The sequence below is a fragment of the Astatotilapia calliptera genome, unplaced genomic scaffold (assembly GCF_900246225.1).
Source record: "Astatotilapia calliptera unplaced genomic scaffold, fAstCal1.2 U_scaffold_10, whole genome shotgun sequence".
NCBI lineage: Eukaryota > Metazoa > Chordata > Actinopteri > Cichliformes > Cichlidae > Astatotilapia > Astatotilapia calliptera.
In genome coordinates, this window is record NW_020535619.1 from 492,145 (window position 1) to 508,530 (window position 16,386).

Sequence of the window (16,386 nt, forward strand, 5' to 3'; positions counted from 1 at the left end):
TGGATGACTGGATGTGTAAAGCACTTTGGGGTCCTTAGGGACGAGTAAAGCGCTCTACAAATACAGGCCATGTAATGAGAGGTGATTAAGCCATTTCTCATTATTTGCCCTACAAACAATCAGATCTCTCATTTGCACAATTACTTTATTCCCTGTTGTGTACGTCAATTTTCAGTGTTGCAACACTGGAATTTGTCATGCCCAATGTAATGACAACATCATCAGCTGTGTGTTTCAGATCATGACCATCAGCCTTTCCTCTGACAAAACCTCTCTCTTTACTGTAATACATCTTATGAAAAAGATCCCCATCACACTTTATTTCCTTGTCAAAGACTCCGACTGCGAACCAGTTAGAGTACCGGGCGTAGTCAAAAGGAACAGAGAACATAACGGCTATTTTCTTATCAGCTCTGTTTTTAGATTGATCATAGAGATGGTAAGTGAAGACTCCAACAGATCCACACGTTGTGCCACCAGTCTTAGAGAACAGACTGTTGTCAGATTCATATGGCCCAAGTTTTGTTGGCAAAGGAATTAGGCAGCATCCACTAAGAAGATGCAGGCTAGTCAGAAAAAAGAAAAAATATGAATTAATATTCTTATTCAAACAGGACCTGAACTCCTCATAATGAGTCAGGTGGATCATTTTTTAGAGTAAGAAACTGGCACAGGGTTATTGCTGCTGAGAAAAAAACATTGTGACAGACAAACTGCTCACTTGATTCATTCTGTTTGTTAATGGTGACCTACAGGCAGTATCTCAGTCACAGTAAAAACTGATTCACAGACAAATATGTAAGTTCAGATAAACAACTCTAACTTCACGTGCTGATGTGTTAAATGTGTGTCATTGTTAGATTGTTTTCTCTGTGTTTACTGCACACAAACACGGGTGTGATGCTGCTTAGGTCACTTATATTTCATTTTATATACATTTCTCTTATTTTTAGATCATCAGCTGTGCAGTTCAACAGCACTCACCTGCATGAAAGGTCAATATGAATGAGTTTGTAAAACAAAGTGAAAAAATATGATATTTTTTCAGATTTTTTAGATTTTTAATGTGTAGAAATTTAGAAAGATCCCACTTTAGAAACTACCACTGTACACTGAAGAACAAATGTATAGTCACCTGGGGTTACAAAGGGTGTAGCCCTCGGTCTTGTTTGTAATATGAACAGCAGACTGACGAGCACCCATGGTGTCTGTAAACTGAAAAACAAAAAGAGAGAGAAGAAGGTGTTTCTGTCTGTGGGAGTGTCTATGTTTGTACATCAGTGAACACAAATTCTGAGGACTCCAATAAACATTATACAAACTCCATTATAATTTCCACTGATCATGTTACAGTCCCTGAGGTTAACCCTGTGGGACCTTACCAATAAGAGAGGCCTTTTTTAAAAGGTTTCCTTCAAAGAGCACTGTAGCTTTTTTCACTTAGATTTTCCTTTTGTCATTTCATGCCTTGAACATAAAAAAAAAAACAGTTTAAAAATGACCCCTCAGTGTCTGTGAGCAGCTGTGACATAAGTCATGTTCCCACAACGAGCGCTCCAAACACACAGAGCAGAAAAATGATGGAAAAAGCGGTGAATCAGAGAAAGGAGCATTTACATGCAAAATTAACTAATAAACATGAACTTGTCTCCTTTTCAATCGAATAAACAAAGTCAGATTCACAATGATGAGATGAATTCAGGTGAAAACAATCAGCAGTGTTTGTATGAGCAGTCCTCACAGTCTGACTGAAACTAGATCTGTCTGTTTATACCCTGAAAGTGAAAGTAGAACATCTGTTCATGAACTGAAGGAAATTTGACAAAAACGATTTTTTGCTTTTCCCTTTAACTGCCCCATTTTTTCCTCATTTGTTTTTTCCTGATATATATTTTTTTTAAAAAAAGGTTTTTCCTCTGATATTATTGTATCTTAGAGCTTTACCTTGACAACGAGATATTTAAAACAATGTCTCCTCTCACCCCTGCGGTTGGTTTATCTTTCAAACTCTGGTCATCTACCCGAAACCTGGGAGCTTGAGGGTCCTGTGCAGTATCTTAGCTGTTCCTGAGTTACAGCATTTAACAGGATGCTCTAAACATTGCTCAAACAGGATGCCTACACTACATTGTAGTGAAAGACTAAAAATCTATTCTACACTCACTGCTTGATGATTTGGTAGACTGCCTGTGATTAAGAGACTGAAATAATGTTGTGCATGTTTCTCATTTGATCTGCTTTGCAACAAATAGTTCTTTAACTTCTTTAATGCCTTTACCTTGAATTTGATAACTAAAGGCTCCACCCTAATTATGTAATGCTATTAGAGCGCAGGTGTGTTTCCACTCAACACAACCTGAACAGCAGAGAGGGAGGAGAGAGAGAGAGCAATGGAGAGGGAAGAGTAACCCTAGCTAGAGGCTGAGCTCAGGCCAAATAAAGTTTAAGTAATTACTTTTAGCCATGAAAAGTTATAGAAGGTACAAGAACCTCCTTTTGTGGCTTTCATTTAAAGTGATCAAAACTGTTTTTAAACTCTGGAGACCAGCCATCACTGTTGGTGAAAGTACTACAGAAATTGACTTTCTGCAAGTTTTATGTGAATTGCTGATGACGTGTAGTCTTTGTCTTTTCAAACAGACTTTATTGAGACCCATCAACAGTTCAACAGGCCTTCATGGAGACCTGCTGATATAAGTTCTCAGAGCTGCTGTAGAACTATTTATAGCTTACTGTGGAAACACTGATCAAACTGTTAGCAACAACATGGACACACATGAAACAACATGAAAGTACAGTTTGACCTTTATGCATTCAACTGTAACTCAGTTTTCCTTAAGTGCAGTTTGTACAGCCTGAACTGAACATGTAAAAGATTTTAGAGCCTGTATGGGATTTTCTTTCATCAATGTAGTCACATTGTTTTAGTAACAGTGCTTTTATGTCACTGGCTTTAGAATGTCTGTTTCACACTTTTTTGCACACAGTAAGAGAGTTATGTTATCTTGGGAAGTGGCGGCACTTTATTGCAGTGTGGGGGAAAAGTCCACAGGTGTTGATAGACTTTTGTTTGTCTCTGAAGATGGGGGAGACCCTGTAAGAGGAGATAAGGTGGTAAAAATCGTCCCCCTTCTGGTAAGGGTCAAAGGTATACACAACAGCTGTGCAATACGTTATCTGACTGTATTTAAAACCAGAGCTGAGATCAGGGGAGAGAATACTGGTCAGTGCCCCGCGATCGCAGCTCTCTCCCAAGGATGCTTGTGTTTATTAAAAGGTGTTGGCTTACTGCGCATCTGTATCTGTAGGCTTTATTAATTAAATTTCCATAACAAGCTGCAATTTCAGTTCAGTTCAATTCATATAATTTCAGACAGTAAAGCGATTTTTAAAACTTAATATACTTTATACTTATTATACTATAATACTATAATAATGTGTCTCCAATCTAATCCAGTCAGTCTGAGAAATGTAAAACGTGTTTTACCAACTCTCATGTTTGTTTTGGTGTGGACAGTCTGTTGGAGCAGAGCCAACAGTTTGTGACACAAGATTTTTAACAGAGGCCAACTTGCTACGTCTAGTTTAAAGAACACTTTAAAAATTCCAAGTTTATTGTTCAGCAGAGGCATTGTATTCACAGTTTGCTGTCAGTGAGCTCTGTTGTCAATGGATGCAGTGAACAAAGTATGTGGTACAACAAGTCTGTGGCCCAGTCTTGATTGTGTTGTTCAATCCTGCAGATCTAACACACAAAGAGCAGAAGTGAAACCGAGTGTTTGAAATAATGAAAAGTGTCACTTCAGCCTGTCTGTGCTGTTCAGAGATCAGAAATAAATCATATTTCTCATCTTTGAAATTTATCCATTAACAGTGAACTCTACTATCACTCCCTTCCAGTCCACTTGTCAAGATCTACATATGAAGGTTTCTGAGGTGAGAAAAACCCCACCCAAACATAAATCTATAGCATTTTCTAATTTTTATTTTTTATTTTTTTTTCAGTATTAGTTTAGCAGTACCTTTTGAAAGCAGTGCTCTTATTCTTGGCTACATCAAAAGTCTAAATAACTCTGTATGTATCAAAGCCTCCTAAAGCAAGTTTGTTTGTTTGGGGTTTTTTTTAACCAAACTAACAAGAACTAAAACTTTGGATATTTCCTCTATAACTGTATTTTAGTTGTTTCCCAAGTTCACAAAATAATTTCATTAAGTTTTAATTCTCATTAAAGGTCATGTTTTTATTAATTAAGCATTAATGATTTTAGTTTATTAAAACTGTTTTTTCCACATGTAGTTTTAGTGAACTGTAATAACTCATGTCCTGACATCTGTGTGTTCTGTAACATCTCTTGTTTTGGAGTAGAGCCAACAATTGGTGGCTCAGTATTTTTAATCAGTGGCTGACATGTGAAGCCTTTGTCTAACATACTTATAGACAATTTTACAAAGTCCACTCTGTGTCTGTGAAACGGCAGCCAAGCTCAGGACATATTTAGTCTGATTCCCAGATTCTGATCACACTAACAGAAAATAACAGTCAGCCTCATTGGTCCACCTGTGAGTCTTTTACTGTGAACAAAAAATTATTTTAAAAAGCAGTTTAAGACTCTTCTATTTAAATTGGTTTTTAACTATATTTGTGCTGAATGTTGGGTTGTCCTTTTTTATGTATATTTGTTTTATATTATTGTGAAGCACTTTGCGGTTTTTATCCTGTGAAGAATGCTATATAAATAAATAAATAAAGTAAGTAACTATGGAGCGGCAGATTTGTGCCGGAACTAAGCTGCACAGCTGATGTTAGCCAGGAAACATTACACACTGACTTTAATGGAGAGACCGGAAATACAAACACACACAGTTTGTTGTGTGAAGAAATCAAACACGAGCTGAACAAACAGTAAAGTTCCTAAAGACAAACTGTTAAAGGAGGAAACAAAGCAAACTTACAGTTTCTTCACACCAACAACAAGCTCCACTCCACACCTGGACACTAAACACGGACACACAGGTGAGCTGCTTCCTGGAAGGAGGCGGGGCTCCACCTGAAACTCAGCACAGGTGGGAGGGGCTCAGCTCTGTGTGTGCTGATGTGTTAACTTTAAAAATATGCCGTCTGACTGCTCAGACTGAGTCAGAGTAAAGTTCACATGCTGACGTGTGGAGACATGAAACCTTGTTGTAGCTGCAGGTGTGAACACACTGATCCCAGATCAGCTCTGCTGTATTTGTAACATGAACATTTCTGCTGCAAAGCTTCAAATGTTCAGCATGTTTCTCTGTTTCCAGTCTATAGATCCAGTCACACTTTCTACCTTCACCTGTGCAGTAAAGACTGAGAGCAGAGCTGAAACCAAGCGTCCAATCAGTGAGCAGCATCAACACCTGAGCTTCATTCAGACTCTGTTATTGAAGATGTTGTTGGTACAAAGTTCATCTGCTGCTCACATGAATCCATGAAAGATTTATTTCACTGAATGTTTCTTCAAAGCTCATTTCAACCTGTTGAAGTCATGAATGAAAGTGCAGACTGAGAGTGGATCACATGATGTTTGAGGTGTGTCATGTGACATGTTCAGTATTGTCACACATGTCTAGATTGTCCCTGATATCATAACTGCTCAAACACTGATGATTATATTTGAAGAATTATTCCTGATGGCAGCAAAGTTTGAATGGAGCTCTCTATCTGTGCTGATTTGTCGCCCTCTGGAGGTCAAAGCACAAACTGCATGATGTCACTGTAACCACCACAGAGACAGGAAGTGTTTTTATGACTGAAACACTGAAATGATGCTAACGGCTGTCGTTAGGCTCACTGACAGCAGTGCTGATGTGTTCATGTCAAACACTGGCTCAGGTCAGACTCCTTCATCCTTCTCCAGCGTGAGGCCGCCCTCAGACCCACAGGAGCTCTGACCTTTGACCTCCTGACCCTAACCATTTTAGTCTTGTTGCATCTTTAAATGCAAATCCTGTGAAATGGTCAGGGGCGGCTCTAGAGAAATTTTCTTAGGGTGGCAAAATCAAAGCCTTTTCCCCCCAAACACATATGCAGGTGGTTACATGTGGTTAAAATGATTCAAATGCAGTAAGTATGCACGTTTTTCATATAAATATAGTCTATAACTTAATTATTGTCTGTACCCACATGATTACACACTTTAGTTACATGAAACATGTGAGTTTTGATGTTATGTACTGTACAGCCTGTATATTAAATACATATGTAGCCCAATAAGTATAAACTCCAGAAAGCTACACAACATGGGGCGCTTCATTTACAAACACAAGTCTAACTTAAGTTTCACTGTTTTTGTTAGAAAACTGTCACATTGTTACAGCTTAAATGACACAAAATGTCAGAAATCTGCACTGTCATGAACAAACATGTAAACCTCATTTTTCATGATTTGTTGGATTCACCCTCTGAGGTCTGAAACACAACCGGACATTTGTGACTCCTTTGAGTTTACGTTTGTATTTCACCCTCAGATTGTTTCATTTTATTTTTTCCTCCTCTTGCTTTGTTTGGTATCTTTTCAGCTCAACTGAATTTAGTTGTTTTTTCACTGACATACTGCATTAGTATTACTATTACTATTAATAGAACTATTACTGATCTGAAATCACACAAAGAACCTAAAATCCTAGCAGTATTTTTTACTGTAAAAAAACCACAGACGTGTTGGGTAAATGTTTATAACTTGAAATGCAAATATAAATTGTACATTTTGTAAACAGATACAACTATTTATCTAAAAATGCAGCCAATACACCTGCTGTTTTTTCATTTTCTACAACCATTTAAAATAGCACTCACCTTCCTTCATTTCCACAGTGTAACATCCACCCACCTGTGTAAAATCAGAAATTCCCATGGTGTTGTTCAAAATGTGCTCTGGCACAATAATAAGCATCGCTTGCTGCTGGAAACAAGAAGAAAGCCGTCCTGCTATGGGCTGAACCATTTGTTAATGTGGAGGGGGGGACACTATGGAATATATCCAGTTCTAGCATTTATATTCACTGCTGCCTGTAACTACGCTCAAACTGTTAAACTTATTTTAATAAACAACACTGTCATATGCAAAACTGGGGTGGCACTTGGGGTGGCAAGGGATCATTTTAGGGTGGCACTTGCCACCCCATGCCACCCTTCTAGATCCGCCCCTGCTGATGAAGCCAACAGGTTCGCTTCATTTGCAAAAAGCAGATATGAGTTTCTGAGGCCACAGTCTTCTGTGGCAGAAGGGGAATCAGGGGAAGCCCTGGAGGAGTCCACCACCCACCAGAAACAGGTCTGAGCTCTCACTGCAGTGGTAAAGGGGCTACACAGCCCACATGAGGCTGAGGGATGCAGCCTTCTGTCAGACTGTCACTAACACAGAGAAACACCCGTGTACACTCATACTCATGGGCACATACACCAATCAACCTAACCCCACTAACTGCTCGTCTTTGGACTGTGGGAGCCAGAGAACCCAGAGAGGACCCAGACATGGGGAGAGCATGCAAACAGCTTAGATGTTGGATTTGAACCCAGAACCTTCTTGCTGTCAGGAAACAGTGCCAACCACTTTTCCACTGTGCTGCCTGTTTGACTCTGATACACCCATTTTTGAGCTCTTAAAAACAGCCCTCCACACAACAGGGACAAACCATAAAGGACTTTGTGGCTTGTAGCAACCGAAGAAAGTTTAAGGTGCAAAATAAAGAGGTTGAAAGGAAAGTAATAAAGGAAACATGTAATTATAACAGTAATGTTGGCTGTGTATCACGTGTGGCATGTCATTGTGGGGCTGGCCTCTGCTGGGATTGAGAATATGTGTTGGCGGGGGCAGGGTTGGTTACTGGGGTTTATCCTGATCTCCTGTTTAGTGGAACTGTGCTCCTTTGAATCCACAGCACTAACCTGGCACACACACATAAAATGCATCATTGCTACAGAGCACAGCAGGACTCATTATGAGTGGTGGGGCAGGCTGGATGGTGTTGAGGAGTCGTATCGCAGTGACATTGGCTCCCCTGCTTCACTCTCTCCTGCCCCACTAATGCAACTCACTAATCCCTCTGTCCCCTTTAGGTGGGGCTCACGCTGACAAGATAAAATAAGCTGCACGACTGGTGGGTGGGGGCTGTGCTGTCAGCCCCCCTGGGTCTGCTCCTCTGTGATCCTCAGTGGGCCAGTATGCCTCTCCTGGTAGCTCCATGGGGGATGGTGTGGTGGGTTGGTGGGTGCCATGGCGACTATGTGCGGACTTCACATTTTTGTCTGCTGTGACAGCTCCTTGATCTGGGCGGGGCCAGTGGGGTGTGGGTAGGTCCTTTGTGGGGCTTTGGACGTTGCCTGAATATTGTCAGGCAGCTGGGTGCTGTGCCTCGACCCTTTCTTCCTTTGCATTTGTGGTTTGGTGCCATAAATGCACAACATAGAAGAGCCACCTCGACGGGACAACACTCAGCGGTTCATCTGTCTCTCTTCCACAGCATGTCTTTATCCTGTCTTCCTTCTCTCACCCCAACCAATCACAGCAGATGGCCCCGCCCCTCCCTGAGCCTGGTTCTGCCGGAGGTTTCTTCCTGTTAAAAGGGAGTTTTTTCTTCCCACTGTCGCCAAAGTGCTGCTCACAGGGGGTCATATGACTGTTGGGTTTTTCTCTGTATGTATTATTGTACGAGCTACCTTACAGTATAAAGCACCTTGAGACGACTGCTGTTGTGATTTGGTGCTGTGTAAATAAAACTGAATTGAATTAAGAAACAACTCTTAGATTCCTCACATGATTCTCCTGTATTCCTACGGGACGCCAAGGTAATATAACATGGAAGTGTGTCGCAGTGCCTGGTGGCCACATGTCACCCATAAACTGTCAACCTGACCGTGCTGTAGCTACGTCCAAAGACTAGTTAAAGATTAAAGCTTTTTGGGGGGTTAAATCTGACATAAATAAAGAAACAATAACATTAAAGTCGATTCTTTTGATCACTGTAGTTCTACTTTGAGGATATGATGTGTAAAAACCCTCAGTTGTGGCTGGTGGATCTCACATTCCTGGTCTTTGTAATTCCAGTTCAATGAAGCCTCATTTTCACCTTTTTCCAGGTAAATTTTCCCAACTGTTCTAATGTCCATGCTGTGGCATTGTCCCATCATTTGTATTTCCTGTTAATGGATTTTTAATATGGTCTGGGAAATTACTATATATGAGTAACTTCCTGTTGTATTGCAGCTTAAGGCCATTGTCACTGAAATAAAGCCCAAGTTGTAATAGTTTGCATCCAGAACGAGGAAAAGGAAGAAACCCAAACACTGCTCAGTGGATGAGTCCGTCCTGGAATAAATACCAGGACAAAACTAAAAAGAAGAGCTTGTTTCCTCGAAGCAACAACAGAAAGCTCTTTGTCTCTACAGATGTTTCTGGGAAACACGTTAACAATATTTAAACATTTGTTCTTAATAAACGTTTTTACTTAATGATGCTTTATGATATTTCTATCTGACCTAATGCAGCAGCGTATCCACATGAACTCTGCAGTGTTTCTACCCAGAGGCCACCGTGGTCCTTCTTTACTAATGCTGAGGGTTTTCTCCCAGCCGTGATAGCCTTTGACAGGTAAACTGAGTCATTCCAGCCCAGTGCAAAAATAACCTCCCTGTCTGCTCTTAACTTCACGCATCGATGCTAAAACATTGCATAACTGAACCTGCAGACTGTGATCCTGTAGCTGTCGAGGAGAGGGCTTGATGCCGTCCATCTTCTGCTCAATTAACAGCGCCTGCAACCTTTTGAGCCTTGGTCCTGCTACAGTCACAAATATAACATCATCACTCTTTATTTGATCCACTACACTGCTGTCATTTCTCTGTTATGGCCCCACAAGGTCACTGAATCAACCCCACAGCATCACGTACAAGTTTTCAAAGCGGTGTTCTGATCTGCTTCGAGTTTTCATCATTTTAGCCAGCCCCTCCGATCTTCTCCAGGTAAACACTACAAAGAAAGAGTTCAGTCTGAATGAAACATCTTGTGCATGTCACACGATACAGCATCAACAGCAGTATACACTGCAAACAGCAGAAGCTCTTCCTTCTTAGCCTTCGGTCCAGCAGTGATGATCTCCTCCTGCTTTTGCTTCAGATCACCTTTCTCCTGAAAATCTGAGCTGGGCTAAGATGAATGTCTGCTGTGAGGACAGGGGGTGTGCGTGTGTGCTCAAGTCACGTGACACGTCATTTACGCAACATTTGGTCGATTTAAAAGTTACAGTGAGATAAAATCATGTTATGGATTGCACTCAGTATATTGTGCCGACATGGTGAGATTGTGTCTGTCGAGCCGAGGAGAGCGTCGCAGTGCCAAAAGCTGTAAAATGAACTATCAGGCTGGAGTGTGCTGCCACAGCACAGAGCAGTCACAGAGTCCTGCAGGCAGAAGAGGAGTGATCGTGTTAGCCACCTTACAAAACAAAAAGACATGAAGTGAAAAGCAGAGCGCAGAGTGAGGCAGAAGAAGACAGACTGGGCCAAGTCCTGCATGTGCGAGAGCGAGCGAGACCCGGGACAACGTCATCCGCCTCGCCTGGACTAGTCCGCCGGCCGGAGGAGGGACAGTGGCTGCACTGTGCAGCCGAAGAGTCACTTTGATCGCGCAGGAAACGAGCGACGCAACCGGTCCACCGTCCGTGCAAACTGCGCCAGGCAGCGTATTGCACGCTGGAGGACACCGAGGAAAGTCACAGTAGGAGCGGCGCTTAGTGAGAGGTGATGTCGGGGGGACATGGCTTCTTCTCCGGTCACCCCAGCATCGCTTGAAGGAGAAACACCTTCACCCACCGGGAACGAGGAGCCCGCGACCACCCGACAGGTACGACACGCCTCCGAGACCCTCTGCGCGCCCGGTAACGTTGTAACGTTTTACCGAAGTTCATTCGCAAACACACCAGTTTAAGATGGACCCGAGAATCAGCACACGGGAGCACTGGTGTCTGACTCAGCAGAAACGGCTCGACGTGCGTGTAATGCTTCGTATTTGATAACGATGGAATAATTCTTTAAAATAAGCACACAGATAAACACTGGTGGGTGGAAAAGCTCGTGTTTTGCTGAAATGAGTCCCGCCTAGTCCGGTCTACACCTCATTCAGCAAACATCTGAGTCACCCTGAGACGCCAGTGCGCGTCCTTGTGATGCAAAAAGCCGTAAGTGACACGCTGTTTACACGCAGGAGCAGTTTAACACATGCAGGTTGTGCCAGTAGGCGTTTCCTTCAATGTGACACCAAACTTGTAAATCAGTGCTGGGAGCGGATGTTGGACCTGATCAGTCTTAATCTGACAAACTGTAGTTCCTGCTCTGTTTCTAATTCAGCCCCATGACAGACAACCAGCATGTTCTTCTGTCACGTGTTATTGACACGCACATATTTAGTCCGTGTGTGGGATGTTAAAGGTGAGTTTGTTCAGGGCACGATCAGACTGAGGCCATTTCAACAGGTACAAGGAAGTGTTAGTGTGGTTACTACGGCAGCACTGATGCCCTGATGAGTGCACATGGCTGGAATGAAAAGTCAATGCTATGTATAGCATGAACTACTTGTTGTCTAAGGCGGTGCAGAGAGTGAGCAGGAAATATCTGAGGTTGGATATTTCAGTACATACAGAGCTGTGCAGAGACATTAGGATCTTAAACTATTGTCTGTATCTGGCAAAGCGAGAATCTGAGCCTTGTGTACAAACTGTCTGGTGTTTGTTCTGGCAGGAATATGAAACTACTGTGCACAGCATGCTTATTAAGATGGCCCAGGACCAGGTCATCTTGCAGGATGGTAGTGTTACATCGAGAAGGTTCCTCTTTAATTGTTGGATTTCTGTGTGAGTTTTCTCCCTGTGCCTCTGTGGCCTCTCCCCACAGTATCTGTGTTTGTGTTTAAAGTGTTTAAAGTACAGCACTAGATGATCGTATGGGTGAATGTGACTTGTTGTAAAGCACTTTGAGTTGTTGTCTATATAAAGTCTAAATGGAAATCCACTTATGTGCAGAGGACCAGAAGATCCAGCGCATCGAAATAAAAAGTTCTTTGCTTAAACAATGAATTGTGCGATAAAATATTAATTTACAAATTCATTTTTAAGTTATTTTATTTATTCAATACAAAAGTAATTTATTATCTAGTAATTTAATTGAAAATAAAAAAAATTATAAATCAGTATTTGAAAATAAATTATTATTCCATTAATAAATACTTCAAATCAGAAAAAAAAAAGAAATAAAATCTCAATAAAAACCTCACATCAAAAATCCTTTTCCTGTGTCGTCTCATGTCCAACATCTGTGTAGGCAGAGTGTAAACACAGAGGCTGAATGGCCTTTGGTATAGGTGCAAAGCTAAGACTGTCTAACCAATGACAGAGCTCCTTACCTCGCACCGGCTAATTTGCATTGCTCCGGGATTTTGGAAATTTATCCATTTATTCATTATGATGTGGTTCAGCATCATAATGCTGAACCACAGAAACACACACACACACACACATATATGTATATATATGTGTGTGTGTGTGTGTGTGTGTTTCTGTGGTTCAGCATCATAATGCTGAACCACAGAAACACACACACACATATATATGTATATATATTAGGGGTGCAATGATACTCGTATCGATATTGAACCGTTCGATACAGTGCTTTCGGTTCAGTACACATATGTATCGAACAATACAACATTTGTAATTTATTTTATCAACTTTCCTTCTGACGATGCTGTCTGTGTTGAGAGCTCAGTGGATCTGTGTTCGACTACTCCGCCTAGGCTGCACTGTCGAGTGCAGATCCACTGAGCGCAGGGCAAGCTAGTGAGACAGAAGCTAAGCTCGTTGCAACATGGCAAACTGAACCTCCCCCACCCTCATTCAGATCTGGCCTTTGGAACTATTTTGGTTTTCATGTGACGTATGACCCTGAAGTAGAGCTGGGCGATATGAGATTTTTTCATATCACGATATGTTTTTTCATTTCAGGCGATAACGATATCTATCACGATATAAGCCAAATAACTATATTTGTAAGATTTAAATGTGCCGTTGCTCACAAGTAAAATGTGAAATAATCAGCAGCTTGTTTTTATTTAAATATTTATTTCCCATAATAAGTTCAACAGGGTAGATGTACTTAAGGAACATGAGACTTTTTCAGATAAATAAAGGCAAATATTGCAAACTACACAAAAGGCAGCCGCTAAAGCGTTTAAGTTTCAAAATAGAACAAACGAAACAGACTAAATTGTCAATTCCACTTAGAAACAAAATATTAATTCTAAAAATAAATCTTAGTTTGTTTTACAGAAGAACAGACAAAATTGACTAACTTTTGTCAATATCAAATAAACTGAGAACTAAAAGGAAATTCTCAATCTCTCCTTGTTGTATAGCTGAGCTTTTCAAACAGTTTTAACAGTTACTTTAGTCTGACAAAAGCCGAATGACGAATTAGCGCTTCCAGTCAGAGACTGAGGCTACGTCCACACGTACACGGGTATTTTTGAAAACGGAGATTTTCCGTTTTCGTTTTAAAAAATAATCCCGTCCACACATAAAGGCAGAAATGAAGGAAAACGCTGCTATGAACATGCCAAAGCAGCAGGTGGAGCTAGATTCCTAACCGTGCAGAAATGTTGGCCAATCAGAAGTCTAGAAGCCTCGGTGGGAAAAAGTTAACAAAGCTGGGGCATAGAAGCAGAACCGAGTCGTATGTGTGGACGGACAGTAACTGTGTGTATATGTAAGCATTTAAACACTGCAGAGAGTAGAATTAACAGTAACAGTATTGTAGAAATTCATTGCACCGAAACAATAACGTGGCGCACAGTGTGACGCATGCACCAGTTTATTGTATTTCCAGACTTGCTTTCGGCACAATTTACAGTGCACGCTACTGTTTTTTGTCAGACTTGAAATAGCCGAAATACCTTCACACTACGGAACTTCTATGGCTCTTCCGTTCGACAATTTCTCCGGCATTGGAACCATCATCTGTTTTCTCTTCGGTCACGCTCGGTTGATTTTTCTAGTCGGCACACTCATTTCCTCCATTACCCGCTGGCTGCTTCCCAAACAAACACACGTGCGGCTTGGCACTTGTGCTGTACGTAACAAGTCACGCGACGTGACGCTGCGGCTGTGATTGGTTCGGCTCTGCGCTACTTAATTTGGATTGGCTGACCTTTTTTTTTTTTTCCTTTTTTTTAAGAGGACAAGAGCGGCGAGGTCTATCGCGATAATTTAATTTCTCTATCGAGTAAAAGTTATATCGCGATACATATCGTTATCGTTCTATCGCCCAGCTCTACCCTGAAGGTAAGCGCGTCATGGACTAAAGTAAAACAGTATGTTGGATGTGCCACGTAATGCTCAATTACATGGGTGGGAACTAGTGTGTTAGCGCAGTTAGCTCGTTAACGTGTTGGCCGTCCAGCTCCACGCACGGGGCGATCCGCGGTAGCTTGTTAACGGAGATTTGCCGTGTTGTGGCGTTAACGTCATTTCAACGAGATTAACGCTGACAGCACTAGTGGGAACACAACGAATATGACTGCACATTTACTCCGACATCATCCTGGTGCAAAGACACGTGGAAGCAGACAAAAACAACAAGCACCATGCTACAAACTTTCCCCGAGTCATTTAGACAGCCGTTAGCACATGATTCTCCTTATGGGGACCTGATATGTTTAATATGCTGCTGAGAATATAGCCCAGAAGAAGCATATAGTATAGCTTTTATTTTGGAAAGAGACATTTCTCTGTAATAAACTCTCTTTTCCAAAGATGAGTGATTTCTCCATCAGATAGATTTATTTTTTTATTACTTTGGTGTTTCAGCAACATTAAATTTAAAAACTGTACATTTGAGTTAAAATATATATTTATAATTTTAATAACTGACAAATTAAAAAGGCATGAACATTTTTTTTGTATCGAAAAAATATCGAACCGTGACACCAAAGTATCGAACTGAACCGAACCGTGAATTTTGTGTATCGTTGCACCCCTAATATATTTGTATATATGTGTGTGTGTATTTATACATCAATCCATTTTCTTGCTTATGGAGTTCAGGGCCTGGGACCTACTCCATGTCAGCTTTCAGTGTTTATGAACATGAACATTATGAACTCATGACTCCCTTGGGAAGCCTATGGTTTTTCGGCAGGGGATATTTGTTTTATCACAGTTCATTACCAAACAGAGCAGGGTTCTAATTGATTTGTGGCTTTTAGGATATTATGTATAGGTGTGTAAAAGTGGAGTGAATATAATTACAAACAGCAATGCTAGTGGAGTGATGACAGACAGGGCGGTTGGGGGGTGGTGAACAGTTTGCCAACAGTTCTCCCCTGTAGAGAAGGACATCTGCCATTTCTTTTTCCTTTTAGTCAAACAATTCAGGTAGTGATGAAAGAAAATCAGACTGTGGCAGTGCTTGCAGCAGGTAACGGAGTGATAATGCAGAGTTTTTACTGCAGTGGACAGTCCCTAGTGTGACCATCGCTGGAACCAACCAGCTGATTTACACCATGGCAGCAGTTATCAGTGAAGTTCTTGGCTGCAACATGAACAATCTCAAGTAGCAATGCCTCCCATGGAGAAGGACACTAAGGCTAAACCCTTGAGGCGACTTTTGTTGTGATTTGGTGCTATATAAATAAAATTGAATTGAATTGAATTGAAAGACCAAGGGAGCACGAAGGGATGTTAGCCAACTATCAGAGCTGCAGAAAGGTGCGATGAAGAAGGTGCCTAAGAAGTACAGCAAGCTGCCCATACCTGAGGCCTTGGAAACTGCCAAGCAACGACTCAAAGCCTTGGCCAGCCGCTTGAAGGGACCATACCAGAGAGATAGAAGGCAGGAGAATTAACTAAGAGTAATCTACAGTTCAAGGTATATTCTCAGTGGCAGGGGGACACTATGAGAAGAGCCCCACCAAGGCTGGAGATGGAGCAATACTGGAAGAGCATATGGGAGTAGGATGCAACCCATATGGAGATGCTCTGTCGCCGCTGCTGTTCTGCATAGGCCTGAACCCTCTCAGTGAGGTCTTTGACAAGACTGGCTACAGATGCAGACTACAGAATGGAGCAGTTGGATCAAACTACCAGAAGGCAACATTGAAGACATAGAGGACAGTTACAAGTACCTGGGGATCCCGCAGGCGAATGGGAACCATGAAGAGGCCGCCAGGAAAGCTGCATCCACCAAGTACCTGCAGAGGGCCAGGCAAGTCCTGAGGAGTCAGCTGAACAGTAAGAACAAGATCCGGGCCATCAACACCTACGCCCTGCCCGTGATCAGGTACCTGCTGGGGTAATAGGCTGGCCAAAGGA

General features: G+C 41.7%; 2 protein-coding genes across 2 annotated transcripts in view; both read right to left on the minus strand.

Moving 5' to 3' along the window:
- The window catches only part of LOC113017310 (NACHT, LRR and PYD domains-containing protein 12-like), a 262,419-nt gene that overhangs the window by 190,358 nt on the left and 55,675 nt on the right, over positions 1 to 16,386 (minus strand). The gene's annotated exons all lie outside the window — the stretch shown is intronic.
- LOC113017313 (DELTA-sagatoxin-Srs1a-like) lies at positions 22 to 4,976 on the minus strand. Its single transcript, XM_026160478.1, has 3 exons — positions 4,954 to 4,976; positions 1,136 to 1,215; positions 22 to 566 (listed from the first exon to the last, which is right to left on the minus strand). The coding sequence occupies exons 2-3, from the start codon at positions 1,201 to 1,203 to the stop codon at positions 146 to 148; spliced, it is 489 nt and encodes a 162-aa protein (XP_026016263.1). The 5' UTR covers positions 1,204 to 1,215; positions 4,954 to 4,976; the 3' UTR covers positions 22 to 145.